The sequence below is a fragment of the Eptatretus burgeri genome, chromosome 6 (genome assembly GCF_056783735.1).
Source record: "Eptatretus burgeri isolate ZD-2024b chromosome 6, Ebu_testis_v1, whole genome shotgun sequence".
In the NCBI taxonomy this organism is placed as follows: domain Eukaryota; kingdom Metazoa; phylum Chordata; class Myxini; order Myxiniformes; family Myxinidae; genus Eptatretus; species Eptatretus burgeri.
In genome coordinates, this window is record NC_140966.1 from 91,879,212 (window position 1) to 91,900,364 (window position 21,153).

The following is a 21,153-nucleotide window of genomic DNA, read 5'->3' on the forward strand; positions in this document are numbered from 1 at the left end:
ATTATCACCCTCGTACTTAACATTAATTTCTCTTATTAATCTTGTAAAGTAATTCATTTTTGGTGTAATTTTGAAACAGTTATGTTCATATATATACATATATATATATATATATTTCATTAATTTTAAGATAATCACAGAATATACATTGTTTATAGGTTTTTGACTGTTTAATCCCACTCTATCACATGCAGGATAATTCTCAAATTTGTCATATGGAGAATCAGGGAATTCAAGAGGTTAAAGATCCAGTGTACTATTCATATTTATCATGTAAAACTTTACTTAAAATAAAATTCATCATCGGCATCATCTTTGGTACTTTCAATGGTGCTTTCACAATCATCTATAAAACTACTTTGAACATAAACTCTCAGTATCATAACTGTATTCTGTTCCAACAGAGATGCTATCATCACTCTCATTAACTTCAAAATCTTCACTTGAAAAATGACTCGTATTTAATTAGTGGAAAACATTACCATCTATATCCATATACTTTTTGTCATTAACAGATTCAACTACTACATTTATTATTTCAAAAGGTAATTTTAAAATGGTCGTGAATGACTACTGAACGAAATGTTATTTCACCTGATATATTAACATCCTTTATCTCATCAAGATTTATATCTTTACGGTTGTTGAAAAAAATACAAATTTCTCCTTGCTTATTGCTGATGGTCATAAATTTTCTTTCTAAAGCTTCATTCATCAGGTTTTTCTTTTTTGATACTTTTTCTTGTCTCGTTGTTTTTTCTAGTTTTGAATTTATTGCCAGAAGGAGAGGAGAAACTTTTGTTCGAGTCACTTAAATTGACGTTCTTCCAGATATAATAAAAGCCCTTCCAATGAAGGAAATTGAGAAACTCATATTTTCAACCATAACTGTTTTTATCCAATAATTGTTCTATTCATCTTTATTCAATTTTACATCGTCAACATATTTCTGAGTATCTTTTGCAAATGTAGATATTGACTGAAACATGTGTTTTGTGTCTTGATACACTATATATTAGGAAAAAAAGTTGGTGGGTAAAATGGTTTTAAGCAGAGACTCACCTTTAAATTAAACAGAATTTTCATCAAGAAAATATAAGTTCAAACAAAAAGCATCTATAAATTAACGTGAGATTTTCATCCAGAAATTTTATTTCAAGCAAAGTTTTTCGTTATAAATATGGTGAATACAGCATACTGCGACGTTTGTAATCATTCATATAAATGTTTTGAAAAACACGTTCTAACCAACAAACACACATTCAATATTTTCAGACAAATATCTCCATTTGAACGAGAAACAAAACATTATGATATCTGCTCCAAGGATGTCTTAAAAGAGAGTTTAAAAAAACACCTTCAATCAAAAAACACGAAATAACATTGAGAGAAAGTTGAAGAGAAATAAGAAGAAAATTGGATTTGAGGGAGATGTCATTGAGACAAAACCATTTGAAATAACAACTCTTCAAAGATGTTTTAAAGATCGGATAGAGGTAAAACTTATAAGATTTAATATTAGTGTAAGATCCATTTTGGAAGCGATTCATATCTCAAAGGATTCAATTATCAAGGTTGTTCGTAGAATGTTGAAAAAGCATCAATCATTGAAAATATATTTTGGAGCCTCCTTTACCTTCTCAAGAGAAGATAATGTTATTGAAGAAAAATATATGAAACTAGGTTCCCACTGTCGTGTGATCCGTTACGAACACCACGATTGGCCATTCGTAGCTCATCATGGAATTTCTCTGAAACTTCAGGTTTGGATACGAGGTGATGCGAGTCGATGCGTTCTGATACGATTTGCTGCGCTCGGATGCGATCTGTTCACGATTTGTCAATTTCAGGTGTCACAATCTGTCACAGTCTGATCTTGCGTTCTGATACGATCACATACGCTCCGATAGGATTGTTTCGAATGAGTCCACGATTGGGTCTCGATCTGACACGATCAACACGATCGGGTTCCCCGAATTGGTACGATCTGGTACGTGCAGATACGTTCCGATACGTTCATCAAGAACCGATGCGCTCCGTTATGATAGGATACGATTGTGGTCGCGATGTCTTTCACGATCATGATCGAGGGTGATCATGATTTGAGCTACTATAGGACCCCGACGGGTATATATACAGTCCGACTGACCATGGACTTCATTGTTTCTTTATCTTTTACAGAGTGAACACTACAACCCTCAACCATTGATGATGGCAGGAGTTGCGGATGATGACAATGTGGCATTTGCAATATTACTGTATACTTACATTATCGCCAGAGAGGAAAAAGACGAGCAGCAGACAGACCAGCTACAAACCATATTTTCAGCTGCTCTACAGTACTATTCATCTTGGCAGCCTGTGCAGCCCAGAGATTCTCCTTCTGGGTAAGATCCTTGAACCCCAAAAGACGTTTGCTGTACAGGACCTCATTTCTCATGAGGAACTCAATGATTTCCTTATTTTGCTGTTCAGAGAAGGCAGTGACTGTTTTTTTCTCTTTGCTTTCTCGGAGGAGTAGCTCTCATCTGTCTCCTCTGGTGCCGGCTCTGGCTGGACTGGTTCAGGCTCCAGGGGTGGGACAGCCTTGCCCTTTTCCTTGTTGCCTCTGGTATCCTTGGGTGGCATCTCTCAAAGGCTCTAAAAATTACTAGCAAAGGCAGGTTACTAAGATGTGCTCTCTTCAAGAGTAGATTGCTGAATGAGACACATTAAATCTTGTCCAGTATATATATATATATATATATATATATATATATATATATATATATATATATATATATATATATATATATATATATATATATATATATATATATATAGGCATGATAACTCGTAACAGATCGTGAGCGTTCGTGTAAAAACGTAACTACTCATATCTATCTACTCACATTGACTCGTATCAACTCCTATCTGCTCGTGAGTCATTCGTGTCAGGTCTTGAGCAATGGGACCCGACAGAGCGTAACAGATCGCAACACATCTCAACAGAGCGTGGTGTTTGTCTTGTCTAAGATCGATCCCGAGCACCACGATTTTGAAGCACGATTAGATGCGATCTGTCGCGCTTTGTTACGATGCAATACGATCTTATACGATGATCCCGATTGACAATTGATCGTGTTGATCGTAGAAAACTTTCGAACCATTCAAAAATTTTCTACGATTAACACGATTGCCATGACTGACCTCAAGATCTGATAAGATCTGATAGGATCACCACAATTAGTCCACGATTAAGACCACGATTTCAATCGTGCCACGCATCGTGATCGTGGGAACAGACTTTAAGGATATAAAGAATAAAAAGGCAATAAATAATATTAAAAATACTGATAATAAATGCTTTCTCTGGAGTATCTTAGCACATCTTTAACCACAGGAAAGGGACTGTAAAAGAGTTTCAAAGTATAAGAAATATGAGAATAAATTATAAAGTCGGGAACTAGGCATCTCTAGAGGAGAACCCACGAGCTTAAAAGATATTACAAAGTTTGAGAATATGAATAACCTCTCAACAAATGTTTGTGGTTTCACTGGTAAAAACAAAGTCCAAATTCTAAGAGTTGGTGATACTATATCCAATGATAATTGGTCAAATGACCGGCTTGTTGATCTCCTTTATTTCAATAATAAAGAAACCGCTCAATATGTTGATATCAAAAACTACTTTCCAAACCCATGCTCCGTATAAAGTTTCTAAAGTGAGAGTTCATTAGGACATCAATATATCCAGTGTTCACAATGTGATTTATAGAATTTCTTTATATACAATGTTTCTTGTTACATTATTTTGTGTCAAATGCACCTTCTGAGGTAGTTAGCATGTGCAGAAGAGGGTTTTACATTGCAGACGCTGTTTTTGAGGAGTTGCATTACAACTCTCAGCGGTGACGGTCTGTCGACAACAGAAGTAATGACATCAGCGAATGACCAATGATACCATCATGTCATTACACCCCTCAGCGGTGACGTCACATGTCACCATGCAAACGAATGTAAAAGTTAGAAAATCGCCAAAAAATCCCAAACCTGTCCATCTGGCACGATCTCACATAGCCTCTGCTGTACATTAGACCACAGAGCACCTGGATGCCGAAAGTGGTGACAATCGCTCAGGCAGTTTTGGAGGAGATAGGTCCACAATATATGGCTTAGCGTATTAATATACTAATTCTAGTTTGGTAAGTAGTCAAGTTTATAAATCAAAGCATAAATCATATCCTTGTTGCAGATGTCTAAATATTTTTTGATCTCAACAAAGTCTTGATCAACATTTATAGTATTATTCGAATCACAAAGCAGCAGTTTTTAAAATGTTAGGACCAGGAGAGAAAGTTGTATTTAATGAAACAAACAAATGTAAGAAACACCCATTTGTAATGTATGCTGATTTTGAGAGCATCTTGGAAAAGACTGATATTTAAAAATATCAAAAGCATATCCCTTGCAGATTTTCTCATGACGTTAAATCATATGTAGGAAGTAAATATGATAAGTTGGACTTGTATAGAGGACCTGATGCTGCTGATGGATTTGTAAAAAGGATTGAGGATGATTGAAGTAAGCTAACTGAAATTATGTCAAGAACAAATAAACCCCTTGACTTATCTCCAAATGAAGAGATATAATTTGAAGATGCAAGGATTTGTCATATATGCTCAGAGGCTTTGGTAAAAACTGAAAAAGGGGTTAGAGATCATTGCCATATAATGGGGAAATATAGATGACAGCTCAAAATAATTGGAATCTTAATTATAGAATTCCGACATTCATACCTGTATTTCTTCATAATAATTGTTATTGTGATATGCACCTCTTTATAAAAGAACCAAGACTCCTGGAAAGATAATAGAAATTCCTAATTCAGATCAAAATTACATCTCATTTACAAAACAGATTTATACTTGTGAAATGGGTGTAAATACAAATATTAGATTTCTTGACTCTTTTAAATTTATGACAAGCCCTCCAAGTTCTTTGGTTTCAAACATCACTTTTCCTATAGTTTCTAGTCAATTTAGGACGGAACCGACTTGGGTAAAGACTTTTCCCTTTTTACTCAAAAGGGCATTTACCATTTAATTATATGGATTGCTTTGAAAGATTTAAAGAAACAAGACTTCCTCCTCAAAAGCATTTTATAACAAGTTAGGAAGATGTCATATTACGAGTGAAGAATATAAAAGAGCAAAACAAGTTTGGAAAGAGTTTGAGATAAAGAATATGGGTGAAAATCATGGCCTATATTTAATAACTGATGTTTTATAACTTGCTGATGTGTTTGAGAAATTTAATGAAGTTTGTTATAATAAAGATTCCCATGGACTTGATCCTGCCCATTTCTATCCATCTCCTGGACTCACCTGGAGCGCAATATCAAAAATGACTAAACAACCCCTTGATCTTCTCAGTGCTGTAGATATACTTTTGATGACTGAGAAGGCTAAAAAAGGAGGAATTTCACAAGTTTGTTCAAAGAGATATGCTAAGGCAAATAATAAATATCTTCCAGACTTCTCACCTGATAAGCGCACATCCTACTTAATGCACTTTGATGCTATTAACTTGTGTGGCTGGGCAATGTCTGAATCTCAACCCGATGATAATTTTAAATGGGTGAAATAATAAGAGTACAAATCGATCTTGGATGATATAATCTCCACAAGTCAAGAAGATTTAGATAAATGGGATTGTGGGTATTATTGTGAAGTAGATATAAACTATCCTAGAAAACTTCATAACAAACATAAAGACCTTCCTTATGAAGCTGAAAAAGCGATTCCCAATCAAGAGCTATTTGGTGGCTATCAACAACATTTCTTTCGTTCTTCAAATGACTAAATATATTCCGACAACTAAATTACAAACAACATTGTTTGATAAAAAGAAGTATGTTTTACATTAAAGAAATCTAAAGCACTTTATAGAAGCAGGACTACAAGATAAAAAGGCACAAAGGGCACGAAAGTTTAGTCAAAGTCATTGGTTAGGTAAATATATTGATCATAATACGAGAATGAAAACAAAGGCAAATAATGATTTTGAGAAGGACTTTTACAAGTTGATGAATAATTCTGTATTTGGTAAAACAATGGAAAATATAAGGCATAGACAAAGTGTGAGAGTTGCAACAACTTGGGAGCAGGCAGAGAAGTTGATAAATAAATTAAGCTTTAAAAGTGTAGAAATATTCACAGATAATTTTTGTGCTGTTCATTTGAATAAAGAGAGTATTTAGATGGATAAACTGATTAATGTGGGAACATCTGTTTTAGATCTTTCAAAGTATTTCATGCATGATTACTTTTATAATAATCTAAAGAAAATATATGGTGAGAATATTGTATTGCTATATATGGATATGGATAGCTTCATACTCGAGAAAATTTCAGTTGATGGTTATAATAGTATAGGCTCTGGGGGGTGTTTATGTACATGACTCTTTTAGAGCGTCACCCTATTTTTTTTTGTTCTATATGCCAAGACCTTCAAAAAAAGTTTAGGTAACATCTCCAGATCAAGTACATTTTCTCTGTATGGTCCATCTTGGATTCGCAGTTGTCTACCAGCAAACTCTAATTGAACCAAAATGCCCATATTGGGTTTAGATAGAATAAATAATTTGTAAACTCCAATAAATTATTAATTTTGATTTACTTCAATTACTTATGCATTGCTTAACACATGTTAGCATGATTTATTCTCTTAAAACTTGGTTCACAGTAGAAAATGACCATATTTTATGTAATTATAGTCAAAAATAGCTTTCAACTTGAAAATAGCTCAAAGTTTGATGGTCTCTGAATGACTTAATATTGTAAGTAGAGCTATAAAATTTGGCCAAAAGTTTCATTATTAAGTTCTATGAGCAATTAAATTTTCATATTATCACAATAGGGCTATGTGTGATGACCACAGAGCTCATTGTAAACCAAAGTCACCCCTACCCCCAAATGGCCACTTTTACAGCATTTTATCAAATGATGATATCTCCTTAATTAAATGCCATGGAAAGTTGATTTTTTAATACTAAATATAGGTTATTGACCCCAAGGAATTCATTGGTTTCATTTTTGTATTTTTTTAGCTGATCTAATTAGCATAATCCCAAGATTTTCCTCAAAATGACTGCCAAAATAATGAAAAGTAGACATGATTTAACATTAAAGCTTTAATTAAAGGTCTAAAAGAGTGATACGCATATGCTTCAATCCTACAGAGGCTATATTGAGACACTCATCTTAATTAGATGTAGGGGAACTTGGGGCACAACCACATACCAGGGCAAGGTCAAGTACCAAAAGATTTCCATATTTTATTTCTCGCCATCACACCATGTTTAGAATGATATGGGCTTTTCCTCCATAAAGGTAATACTGTGATGACAATCCTGTTAGGGTCCATTTGACCTTGACCCCATTGTTCAAGGCCAACCACAATGTAACCAAAAGATTCCATATGTTATTTCCCATTTATTCATAACACATATATGTAACTGAGCCATCAGACAATTTTTTTTTTAGAAAGATAAGGACATTTTATTTACAAAGGAACACTGTTGAGGGTCTATTTGACCTTGAATACTTCACTCAAGGTCAAATATCAGGTGACCACATGATTCCCCATATGTGATTTCCTATTAGAGTATAATACATACCTAAGCCCTCAGACCATTTTTAAGTAAATTACAGGGATATGAAAGTCTATGATGTCATTTTTGGGGATACCTAAGTGAGGTAAACTATGATATCACAGTGAGGTTAACTATGACGTCACTTCCTCTTGGCAACTGGATTTTCCAGAAAAAGAAGAGAAAACAATGCTGCAAACAAAAGGTAAGATTTTAATGGATCACCTTTGATTTTAAGTAAATATAATGGTCAAAAATTGTAAATGAAATATCAAAGAATAATTGTATCTCTTAAAATGAAATATTTTAATGAATAATTGTGAAATCTAGATCAAAATATTTAAATTTCAAATCAAAATGGGAATCCCCCATATGGGGGAATCCCCAAAATGAGGGAATCTCCCAATTATATCTATAAATAGACAAATTGTCTAATGTCATAAAATGAGATCTAGAACAGATAGAAATATAAATTAAATGGCAAATCATACATTTTTAAGGGTAAGGAATTGAATGGATTTGGTTTCAAAGACCTTGACTTATGCTTTCAAGGTCAACGATTAGTATTCAGATATTAACTAGGCAATTTGTAAAACATAATAAAAGCTGATCTAGAACACATAGAAATAGGAATTAAATGTCAAATCATCACATTTCTAAGGGTAAGGAATTGAATGGATTTGATTTCCAATGCCTTGACCTTGGCTTATGTTTTCAAGGTCAACTATTAGTATGCAAATATTAAATATATCAGCTTGTCAAATCATATCGAGGATACATATGAATATGAAGAAAATGATAAATTATACATTATCAGAAGTTGGGGAAGAATGGATTGGAAACTATCATCACATGTTTTCTGCCGAAACAATAAAACAAAAACAGACCCCCATTAGCATGAACACATGTAACATGGGGCACAACCATGCATGTAAATGGATGGGGCACAACCACATACCAGTGTGTGATTGTGCCCCAGGCCTGGGAAACAGCCATACACTGGTATGTGGTTGTGCCTCATCCAGAATGTGCAGAATAGTTTACATGTATTTACCTGTTATGTCCCTGAGGAGACAGGGGTCACATACAATTGCCAAAATTAAAACTAGCATTGATTCCAATTAGGTAGTTGTCCAATTTACTTTAAGTGTGTGGTTGTGCCTTCAATTCCCCGAGTATGTACAATATGTAGTACTAATAATATCCTTGGGGTCAATAACCTATATTTAGTACAAAAAAATCAACTTCCCATGCCATTTAGTTGAGTTCATTAACCACCACTTTAACCATGCCACCACCACAAGACTACAAAAAACCAACAACCCTTGCTTCACTTTGCTTGCACATCATCTAATTCAGCCTCAACAATCGCTCTACCACTGCGGCTCGATTCCAAACACCATCCAACCACCATCTCAACCACTCACATTTGGTCGACCACAGCAACCACGTTGCTCCTGATTGGAGTGCAGCCTTGTCCGCGCTTGGAGTGCAACTATCAACTAAGCTCACTGCTATCTAACACAAGTTTTCACTGGCATTTCTGCTGTTCCTCCCTGTCGGCAGCAACCATCGTGTGACCCGGGGAACCATCCATGATCCTCCAAGTTGCTTGCGCTACCAGTGGGGTGTGATGCATGCTGCCTCCATGTGAATTTTGCAAGATCGGCCCTGTGGCCCATCTGAAAGACAAATGGAGCCATTTTCGGTCCGATGGCTTCGCGGAGCTGATAATTTCAGGATGCAGGCGAAGTCAATGAACATGGTGCACTCAGAAAATGAGGGGCAGAGATTGGTTTCCACAAGTCCAGTTATGCATGCTGGGGATGCATAATGTTATGCAGGGCTCCACCCTCCTTGGAGCATATAAAATAGCATTCCACAAGGATTCAAGAGGTTCTTTTGGAAGATTTTTCATGGAGGCTATTTAGGAAATATTTCAGAGGTTTTCTTTGAGGTTATTTTCAGCCTGATTACTGGTGCACTTTCTGGTGGTGGGTTTGAGGCAAAGCACCACAGAATGAAATGGAGCAGCACAGGATGTGGTGGACCAATAACCCAGCCACAGAATGACACCCCTCTATGCCAGTCCCCTCTCCCTTGCCTTTCCCCAGTGCAGGAAAGCTTTGGGCTCACTAGCCAGCACCAGGTGAGTGCAGAGGTCACCAATGCCTCAAACTTTCTCTTATCTTCTCCCTAAATCTATCCTTCAATGGAGTATTTCTGATGGTGCCTGTTATGTTCGCATAATTAAGACTGAAAGCATGAGTATAGGGTTAGCTCTGCACTGTCTTCTTTCGCTTACTGTATTTCTTTTGCCACACCTCACCCATTTTGCATGTCCCTGCTGTACAAATCTCCATTGTGTAAATAAACCCATTGTCTTGACTGTATGACATACCTTTCCCCATGCTTTATTGAAATAAATGTCCTTTGTTACTGAACTTCAACCAGCTTGTCATGTCTTTTCCTTCATTGGTCTTGCATAGTCTGCACTTAGTGTGAGCCTGGGACATTCTACCCCACTATATTGGCGCATGTGACTAGCCGGTGCTGCATCTATCTGTTCCGCTTGGCAGATCACCAGGTTTAGCGCTGAGGGCATGGCCTCCAGTTAGTTTGCCATGCCAAGAGAAAGGTATCACAGAAACCTCAAAACATAACCCTGCCAGGCCAGTAGTCCGAGTTAAGCGGTTTCGGCTGTGTAAGATCTGCAACCCGTTGTACCACAGAGTTATCTGTGGTTGGCAGCCTCAAGGCCCGAGATCAGGAAGATATTCCCGTTGAATCCTCCACGTGGTCGCCGCAAATACTGGACCCGTTACAATATACACTACTATAATGGTAATATTCAATGCAGTCAAAAGGACTTTACTGTAATGTTGATATTGTATAATCGCTGATACTTTTTTGCAGAGAATGCTGGAGCTTGATGCCAGTATTGCTCCACATAGTTATATATTTGTGGATGAGGCTGGTTTAAATTTGAGCAAAACAAGGAGACGTGGACGAAATATCATTGGTCATTGTGCCACAGTTGAAATCCCAGTTCAGCATGGAGGAATTATCACCATGTGTGCTGCCATTTCTAGAAATGGTGTAATCTCCCATAATGCCACCATAGGCCCATATAACACAGCATGCTTGCTGGTGTTCTAAATCCAATGTATGAAAGACATCACCAGAGAAGAGTGAGGGCTGGAAAGCCCAGAGCTGACAAACTTTGTGCAGGACAATGTCAGCTTCCACCACTTTGCGCTTTGTCGAGGTCAATTTTCCAAAAATCTTAATCCCAAAGGCAAATGGTGTTAATTTATGGCATACAAGATATTTAGGGTATTGAGGGGTGCTGAACTCAAATCTGATGTATACTTAGCTCGAAAATGGCCGATAATGCCTTTAAATTGAGAAATCCAAGATGGCCACCAACGACGGGCTGAAATGTATTGTTGTGGTTACCAAATTCGCAAACCACCATTCAGGTCCCTTAGGTGAGGTATCTCGGTAAGTGCATGTGTAGTTAGGCCCAAACCCGTTGTCTAGTGGGAATACATGTCATTTATGCGAGCTGCGACTCTTCAGGATAGCCGTTTTTCTTTTACTATCTTTATTTTGGACCAACCGCCATGATTACCATCACAACCACAACATCAACCACCGACCACAACCACCGCTTCACCACAACCGCCACGACCTTCACGTCACACCTCGCAACCGTAGCATCGCCACCGTTCTTGCCCCGCTGTGGGTACCGGTGTTGGACTCGTGCAGGGCGCACGTTGAACAGCGTGTACAAAATCACGGATTTTGTGCTTCAAAAACGGATCAAAAACGACACACGCCCACTTTTTGCCGTCCAATCGGTGAGCGAGGGGCGATTTGGCCCCGCCTCCAGAACGATCGATATATGCAAATTTGTGGATCAAAAAGCCTTCACGCCCACTTTTTCTCGGGCCAATGGGGAGCGAGGTGAAAGGTCGAAGGGAGGGGGTCAAAGGCGAAGCTACGGGGGGATAAAAAGGACGGTGTTCGTCAGTCAAAAGAACGAGAAAGAGTCAGAGGGTGTGGAAGTCTGGAGCCCGAAGCCTGCAGTAGCTGGAGAAGCTGAAGAGAGTCGCGAAGGGGAGAGTCGATCGGAGAGTCCAACGAGGAGAGCCCAAAGAGGAGTCCAGGGTGGAAAGTCCAGAGGCGGAGAGGCGGCAACGGCGAAGGCAGACGAGGGGGTGCTCGCGTCGGTGCCGGGAGCTGCACGCCCGAGGGAGGCCGGCAGCGCGACCTGGCCGAGGTGGAGACGCACACCAGGGATAATAAAGATCCTCTATACCCCGAGCATCAGCAACCCCCTCCTGTTTCCCCCCGCGCTGAGATAGTGCGACCAAGGGGGCCCCGTTCCCACCCCCTACCAGACACCGTCCACGAGGCCCGCGGGTTGCGGGGCCATCGCCGCTCCGCGTCTCATCACCAGACGGGTAGGCCCGACCCGGTCTCGGCCTCAGGCCTGTCTCATTCTTGAGGGTATTTCTTTTCCTTGGTTTTGGGTATGTGTTGTCGGCGCCGTCTGTGAAGTAGAATTGTATAAGTGTTGCCGTGTGCTCGGTAGTCGGTATTAGCTCTGCATTGTTTTCGCTTTTATATTTGCTTTTTGTGTAAATGGAATTGTGTTTTCTTTTTTTTGTGTGCTTTTGGTGGAATTGTATTTGTGTGCTTCCCGTGTGCCGCGAATAAATGTGCTTTATTGTTGAACTGTTTTCCCGCTTCGCTTCGTCATTTCTCTATTGAATCCCCATCTTGCTTCACGTAAAGGGTTGGTAGTGGGCTGAATACGCCCGATAATTAATCGAACCGTCGAGGTCGACGATAACACCGCTCGGTTATTCTGATAGTACGGAACGGGTCGCTTAAGTGGCCCGTGTCCGAAGTCGACCTGCGGCGAGGTGCGATCGCCCGGTCTACCCTCCGCGTGGGTACTTAGGTAGGTCGAATTTGGCGAGCAACCCTATCCCACGCGGGGGCTGATTGGCTCGATCGCGGTGAGACCGAAAGGTCCACCCATGACTGGTTCCCGGCGTTAGTCCGAGAGGGTCACGACTGGATTGTCCGTCCGGTGGGCGACGTGCCGCGATTCGAGTTACGTGGCCGTCAGCACGCCGGCGGGCGCGAATACCGCAACACTGGTGTCAGGTCGTGCGATATAAACTCATCGCCCTCCTCGCGGCACTGGTATCGGAGAACAGGAAAACGGGCTCTCCTGTCTCCGGCTAAATTCACGGGAATCGGTCCAGGGGTGAGAGAAGCGACCCCCGATTCCCTCCAAATTACGAGCGAGCAAATTAACCCTTCACGAGAAGCAAGATGGCGTCTCAAGGCGAGCGGGAGCCGGGGGTATTAGAAATGGATGTAGAATGTGTAGGATCCATGGTCCAGGATGGAATCCCCGAGCAGGAAATGTTGATTGTGCAGGAACACGGACTCGCCCAACTGAACCCAGGGCCCGAGGTGGGTGCGGCAGCGGCCGCGGTGTATGACACCTCCCCCCCCCCTCTCCACCAAGACCCTTCCCCAACCCCTGCCGAAACGGCTCACTCAAGCGCACCCGACGTGGCCCAGCTATGCGCCATGCTGGCGGCAATGACAAATGAAATAAAAAACGAAATGAAAGGCATGAACGAAAAGATGGATACAAATACAAATGAAATGAAAAACGAAATGAACAAGCAAATAAACGGAATGGAAGCAAACATGAAGGAAGAAATGAAAAAGTTCCGGGGTGGGACGCAGAACATGGGCCGATGCCTGCAGGCGGGCATGAAGGCCGTGACAAAGGAAATAATAGTGGAGACAAGGGAGGTAAAGGGTGAAGAGTTGGCAGAGACACGGGAGATAGAAAAAATAGAGGAAAGACTACACGAGGAAGACGGGGTAAGTGACGCACACACACACAGAGGTAGTGGAGGATAATGGGGGTGAGCTGGCGGACTGGGTAGAGACCCAGTGCGAGCACCTGGATGACCTCCTCCAGGAACGAGGGGAGGGAGTATGCCCCCTTGAGGCGAGTCACGACCAGGTGAGTTCGGTCGTGCTTTGCGAGGTTGAGGGGACGGGTGCTGTGGACGGGTGCACGGAGAGCTTGGGGGGTATAGAGGCCCCGGAGACCCTTGTGGGGACACGAATCCCCAGTGTGGTTGTCCCTGTGTGTGTGGTGCAAGGTGTGAGTGCGGCACCGTGTGTGGAAGCGACCCCGTGTGTGAGTGGTGTGGTGGCGATGGTGCCAGAGTGCGTGCTTCCCAGCACGCCGTGTGTGGATGAGGCACCGTGTGTGAGAGAGGCCGTGTGTGTGGATGAAACGGCCAGTATGAGTGAGGAACCGCGGATGAGTGCCCCCGCGTGTGTGAGTGAGGCACGGTGTATGAGTGAGGCACCGCGGGCGAGTGCCCCCGCGTGTGTAAGTGGTATGGTTTGTGTGAGTAGTGAGGCACGCGTGAGTGAACGGCCGTGTGCAAGGTCGCTGTGTGCAAGGGAGACCGTGTGTGTGAGAGAGCGGTATGTGAGGGAGATGTCGGTTGGCATGCGGGAGCACGCAGCCGCGTCTCCCGGTGTGAATGTGATGGAGTGGACTGTGTGCGTCGTAACACGCAGGTGTGCGTGTGTGGAATGGAGACGGAGACGGCGACAGAGGAGAGAAAGCCGAGTAGCGGCTGTAGCTGTTTCGAGGACCGTGCCGGGTTCACCCAGCAGTGAGCACGAGGTTCGTGCTGTGCAACGCACGAGACCACCACGTGCTCGCTTGCGAGAGTGAAGTCCCGGTCCGGAAACGCACGCGGTGGATTTGCCGATCCCGCGGACGGACAAAGTTAGGCAGGTAAATGGATTTGGACCGGACGGGTTCTCCACGCGATCGTGTGTGTTAAGCTCCAACGGGCAAAGCACATGCGTTCGCGTGGGGAACCCCTCGAGACGTGGGGCTTGTTTTTTTTTTTTATGCGCACGGTGACGTCATGGCTGCACGTGGGGTTGGAATCCGGCAGGAGGGGTATCTCTGCCGGATGGTCCCGTCCAAGGAGGGACGAGGAACACGTGCAGCTGCATGACGTCACGGGCAGGTGCAAAGTGCGCGAGCTCTGAGTTGCTGCGCAGGTGCTGCGAATGAAAAAAAAAAATAAGCAAGCCTCACTTTCGGGTGTACAGGATTCCTGGGCAAGGGGTGGAAGACCCCCTTGGCCTGGGCACAGGATGGAAACTAGTTAGGGGGAAGGGTTAGCTTAGTTAGACCGACTTCATGGGGCAGGGGTAAGTCCTCATGGAGTCCGTGGAATGGATTAGTTAGAGGGATTGTAGCCAGATTTAGGTTGGGAAATGAAATGATTTTTGGGACATTTGGAGACAGTGACAGACCTGTGAATGTGTAGAGGGGACGTAGTTTAGCTACGTAGTGTTAAAAGGAACGTGCTGTAGTTTAAGGGTCGACGTAGGAGCACGAGTTAGTTAGGGGTTGTAGTTAGAAGGATGGCAGAGTTCAGTGGTGTGTGTGTTGAAGAGTTGGTGAGTTATGATGTGGAGACATGTTGAGTGAGTGAGGCCAGCGGGTCTGTGTGTGTGGAGCGAATGGGGAATGCATGGTGCGATGAGTGATTGGGGGGAGGAGTGACTCCCGCCCAAGGGACCCCGGGGTCAGTGTAAAGTGAGTTAGCTGGGTTAGTCAAATTGAAAAATGGAGGTCGTTTTGTTGTTGGTGGGAAAGTAGGCTCGAGACCCATTTGGAGGGGTGCAGGAGCCCTGTTGACGGGCTTGGGAGCGTGGCTGCGAAAGGTGAGTATCGCTGAGTGGGTACCCCGGGCACCAGGCGAGTCGGCCGCGGTAGGCCATGGGCCCATGGGGGGCCGGGATAGAGTAGTGGGCACGGGTGCGCCTGCTTGGTGCGGGGGCCCGGGGCGCCATTAGCCGCGTGGGCAGTGTTGTGGGCACGGGTGACCCTCGGAAAGGGGCCCGGGAGGCCGGCCTGCCACGTGTGCGTTTCAGGGGAGGTGCCATGGGGGGCACTCCCCGGTGTTAGGGAGCTGGTAGGCTCGGAGGCAGTGTAGTGTCCGGGGGTGCCATAGCGGGAGAATCGGCAGAGGGTCGTGCCTGCCAAAGGGAGCCACGTGTCCCAGCCAGGAGACCGTGTGAGGGCACGGAGCGAAAATTGGGGGGCGAGGCCCGAAATTGTAAGGACAGCAACACAGGCGACGGGAATCTGGGTTGTTAGAACCAATAGTTTAAGCGAGAGGCGCTTGTTGAAAGCCCCGGGGTAGTTTAACAGTTAAATGGTTAGGGTAGATTAGGAGATGTACCCCTCCGCACCATCCATCCCCTCGCTGTCGTTGTGGGCCGCTGGACCCACTTGGTGTTAAGATCGCCGAACTCTGGGGAGGCCATTCTGAGGCTTCGTTGGGCCTCGACACAGGACGTTAGCTCTCCCTTGTTCCCCTCTGGGAAGGGAACGTAGGGGTTGGGAGTAGGCTAGGTGACAGGATAGGTTAGCCGAACAAGGACGATAAAGGGGGTTAGGGGACGATTTATAGTGGGGAAGTAAAAATAAAAACAACAAAAAAAATAAGTTGGGGCTAAATTGGGGTTTGACAAATTAAGGGAGTGGGTATGTACAGTGACAGGCAAAGGCGATAGGTTGGGAGGGAGACAGGTAGGTAGGTCCAAGTGGCCAGCACCACCGCACTCCCTCCACCAACCTCCACTGAACGGCAAAGGCTGGCCAACTTCATCGGCTGGCCGTGTTTTTCTTCGAGGCAGAGGCTGGCCAGCTTCATCTGCAGCTGCTGTGCTGCAAGGCCTGTGCCGGCTGGATCGTCTGCCGGCTGGCTGTTTTTCTGCAAGGCCTGTGCCGGCCAGTTCATCTGCTGGCTGTTTTTCTTCAAGGCCTGTGCCGGCCAGTTCATCTGCCGGCTGTGTTTGCCTGCAGCGGCCTTCTTCTGCGGGCTGTGTTTGCCTGCTGCCTTTGCCATGCCATGCCCACTGCCCACGTTCACCAGCCCCGTTCAATTTTTGCTTTGCCCCCCCCCCTGTTCGTTTCCATGTGCGCCAGGATCTGAAGGCAACAGTTTGCAAGCTGCAAGAACTGCCCTGTTGGCAGCTACAACACGGGCCTGCAGTGGCAGCCCGTGCACCGTGTTTGTGTCCATGCATCCATTCGTTGTGCTCATTGCGTGTGCCACTTGAGCTGACACGGAGACTGCGTTTGTGCAGCCCATGCACCGTTGTGGTTCACTGCATTCAGTTCAAACCGTTCATGCATCCATTCGTTGTGCTCATTGCGTGTGCCACTTGAGCTGGCACGGAGACTGCGTTGTGCAGCCCAAGCACCGTTGTGGTTCACTGCGTTCAGTTCAAAAGGGAAGGCCTTGGACTGCGTGTGAGCAGCCAGCCACGTTCCCTGTCACCTGCATTGTTTTGAGCCAGAGACTGCATGCGGGCAGCCTGGCTCCCTGCTAACTGCTTTTCTTTTGCAGAGTTCAGTGATCCTGGGCCATGGTTTAGTGTAAAATTTGTAAGTTAAGGTTAAGATGTACTGTAAATATGAGTGCGCCCCTGGCATGTCTGTCTAGCGCCGGCAATTTTATTTAAGTCGTCCGTGTGAGTGAGTTTGTTTAGGTAGTTACGCAGCCCTCAGGTTATTTATTTTGGGGACACGAATACCATGAATGTCGCACTCAGGGATCCGTAGGTAAAATGTACTAGGGGAAAACTACACATGATGGCACACGAAAATTTGACGACTCGGGACGAGTCTGTAAAAAGGGAAGGGGCTAGTGTTGTGGTTACCAAATTCGCAAACCACCATTCAGGTCCCTTAGGTGAGGTATCTCGGTAAGTGCATGTGTAGTTAGGCCCAAACCCGTTGTCTAGTGGGAATACATGTCATTTATGCGAGCTGCGACTCTTCAGGATAGCCGTTTTTCTTTTACTATCTTTATTTTGGACCAACCGCCATGATTACCATCACAACCACAACATCAACCACCGACCACAACCACCGCTTCACCACAACCGCCACGACCTTCACGTCACACCTCGCAACCGTAGCATCGCCACCGTTCTTGCCCCGCTGTGGGTACCGGTGTTGGACTCGTGCAGGGCGCACGTTGAACAGCGTGTACAAAATCACGGATTTTGTGCTTCAAAAACGGATCAAAAACGACACACGCCCACTTTTTGCCGTCCAATCGGTGAGCGAGGGGCGATTTGGCCCCGCCTCCAGAACGATCGATATATGCAAATTTGTGGATCAAAAAGCCTTCACGCCCACTTTTTCTCGGGCCAATGGGGAGCGAGGTGAAAGGTCGAAGGGAGGGGTCAAAGGCGAAGCTACGGGGGGATAAAAGGACGGTGTTCGTCAGTCAAAAGAACGAGAAAGAGTCAGAGGGTGTGGAAGTCTGGAGCCCGAAGCCTGCAGTAGCTGGAGAAGCTGAAGAGAGTCGCGAAGGGGAGAGTCGATCGGAGAGTCCAACGAGGAGAGCCCAAAGAGGAGTCCAGGGTGGAAAGTCCAGAGGCGGAGAGGCGGCAACGGCGAAGGCAGACGAGGGGGTGCTCGCGTCAGTGCCGGGAGCTGCACGCCCGAGGGAGGCCGGCAGCGCGACCTGGCCGAGGTGGAGACGCACACCAGGGATAATAAAGATCCTCTATACCCCGAGCATCAGCAACCCCCTCCTGTTTCCCCCCGCGCTGAGATAGTGCGACCAAGGGGGCCCCGTTCCCACCCCCTACCAGACACCATCCACGAGGCCCGCGGGTTGCGGGGCCATCGCCGCTCCGCGTCTCATCACCAGACGGGTAGGCCCGACCCGGTCTCGGCCTCAGGCCTGCCTCATTCTTGAGGGTATTTCTTTTCCTTGGTTTTGGGTATGTGTTGTCGGCGCCGTCTGTGAAGTAGAATTGTATAAGTGTTGCCGTGTGCTCGGTAGTCGGTATTAGCTCTGCATTGTTTTCGCTTTTATATTTGCTTTTTGTGTAAATGGAATTGTGTTTTCTTTTTTTTGTGTGCTTTTGGTGGAATTGTATTTGTGTGCTTCCCGTGTGCCGCGAATAAATGTGCTTTATTGTTGAACTGTTTTCCCGCTTCGCTTCGTCATTTCTCTATTGAATCCCCATCTTGCTTCACGTAAAGGGTTGGTAGTGGGCTGAATACGCCCGATAATTAATCGAACCGTCGAGGTCGACGATAACACCGCTCGGTTATTCTGATAGTACGGAACGGGTCGCTTAAGTGGCCCGTGTCCGAAGTCGACCTGCGGCGAGGTGCGATCGCCCGGTCTACCCTCCGCGTGGGTACTTAGGTAGGTCGAATTTGGCGAGCAACCCTATCCCACGCGGGGGCTGATTGGCTCGATCGCGGTGAGACCGAAAGGTCCACCCGTGACTGGTTCCCGGCGTTAGTCCGAGAGGGTCACGACTGGATTGTCCGTCCGGTGGGCGACGTGCCGCGATTCGAGTTACGTGGCCGTTCGCACGCCGGCGGGCGCGGAATCCGCAACAGTATTTATGTTCATATCTTTTTGACTAAACAAGGTAGAAACTTGAATGAAATGTTCCTTTGGAAGTTTTTCATATATGGGGAATTCAATGCCATATTCAGTTTTGATATAAAATGTGAAGAAACTGATTGAAAGTCATATTTATTGCAAAAATTGTCTTTTTTGAAGATGAATAATTCGTCGACTGGATAAGATCCACAAGCCCCATCCCTCTCCCTCCACACCAGGAACAAAGACCGCCCATTTTTTAAAGCCCAGAGGCACTTCGTATGATTTAAATGTTAGCAGGAAACATATTAGGGATACAATACCCATTTTGGCTTAGCAAAGTAAGGTACCCCCAAATAACACTGACGCGCTTCGACGTAAACCAACATTTGACAAGCAATTTGTATATTTGTAACACGAGAAAAATGACAAGAATTTTGGATTTAATCGTGCATGAATTGCATGAGTTCATAATATTTGCTGTCAGAGCGTTATATACAGTCCTTCATTGTGTGTACAGGTCGATGTGCACACATGAACTTATTCCTGGTCGTCATGACTGTTCCGGCAGTTGTCGCCAAGTTTCCTGCAGTTGCATGCCTCGATGCATTTCATGCGAATTTTCCTGCAGCTGCAGCGTTGGCTGAGGGACCCCTTCGTGCAACCACATGAGGTGATCTCCCTGCATGCTTTCGGGATTGGTAGCAGAGAGAGTTGCCGTGGCACTAATTGACCCTCCAGGTGCATCAATCCCATTTTGGTCACTGGAGGAAGAGCAGGACATGGTGAGTGTGTTTGGTTCCAGACACTTGCTTGATAGTGTGAACGCATGATGTGAAACTTTGCTGCATCTGAGGTTGGTGGCAGAGTCTCTTGTGCACGACCAATACAAAACAACTTGACTCGTGCTTTTTTGCATGTATAGACCTCGGGTACGCCATATATCTTACAGATGAATTTCTCTGTGGATATAGCTATGTTTTCGGTGAGAGGGCCCTTGCCGAGGCCAATCAGATCAGTATGATGTTGCTGGAACACCTGCCAGGCTGTTTTCTTTCCATGGCAACTGAACTGAGACACACTATCACAGCCGGTTATGGCATGGAAGGCAAGTAGTGTGTCCACTTGACCAGCAAACAGCAACATGCGAATTTCATGTACTGGGAAATACTTTGGAGCCAACGACGTCCCAGCTTTCATGTAGAGACGTGTACATTTCATTCTGTCATCGTGTGCTAGAAGTAGAAGAAGCACGTCTGTATTACATACTGACACAACTATCGTTTCCATATCAGCATGGATGCAGTGCAAAATCAGGCGGGTATCAGCTTCTTCCTGGTCAGCCCTCAGAGAGGAGACTTCGAGATCTGGATCAGATGACTTGACAGTGGTCGCTTTGGCGAACCCCCCCGCAACTACAAATACTGATCCATCTCTCAGGCTGTGTTCAATCAGATGGTTTGAAAGTAGTAAAGCGAGATCTGCTTTATTTTCCTCGAGTGCCATAAAGCTATACCAGTCTGATGGGAGAGGAACTGATGGCTCGTTGTCTATTTTACGACATACCGGTCGGTGGCGCTGCTTGCGTTTGGTCCTGGTACCTGCTTTGATTGATTTGCCTTGATACCTGTCGAAGACTACGTTAATACTCTGATATTTTGCTCCCATCTTGAAAACATTGTCAGCAAATTTATTGGCATAGTCACCAAACGTTCTAATGTCAGGCGGCTTTCCAATTGCCATCACGAGTGCTTGGCCATTAATGAGCAGGCAGCTAGGTTCATCGACTGTAACATTTGCAGGAGTTAGGACTTGTTGCGTCAGTATGTTTGCTAACACAGACTTGTTGGTGGAATGTAGACTACCACAAGTTGTGGCCAAGGATAGTGGGACGGTCATGAGTTCATGCTTGAGGATGTTTTCTAGGTTTACCTCGCACCCTGCTCTATAAGCTGTTATGAGCCTTTGTAGAATGTTCCTGTCCACTTTGATAGTGGTTTGCTTGCCCTT

The 21,153-nt window shown here is 44.5% G+C and overlaps 1 protein-coding gene across 1 annotated transcript in view; it reads left to right on the forward strand.

Annotated features, from left to right (window-relative positions):
* Nucleotides 1–10,083, forward strand: part of LOC147025326 (carnitine O-palmitoyltransferase 2, mitochondrial-like) — a 138,191-nt gene extending 128,108 nt beyond the window's left edge. The window contains exons 12-13 of the mRNA XM_085886198.1: nt 2,182–2,387; nt 9,200–10,083. Of these exons, the coding sequence (XP_085742324.1) occupies nt 2,182–2,387; nt 9,200–9,287 (294 nt within the window). The 3' untranslated portion in view covers nt 9,288–10,083. The remainder of the gene's footprint in view (nt 1–2,181; nt 2,388–9,199) is intronic.
* Nucleotides 10,084–21,153: the final 11,070 nt, after the last annotated feature.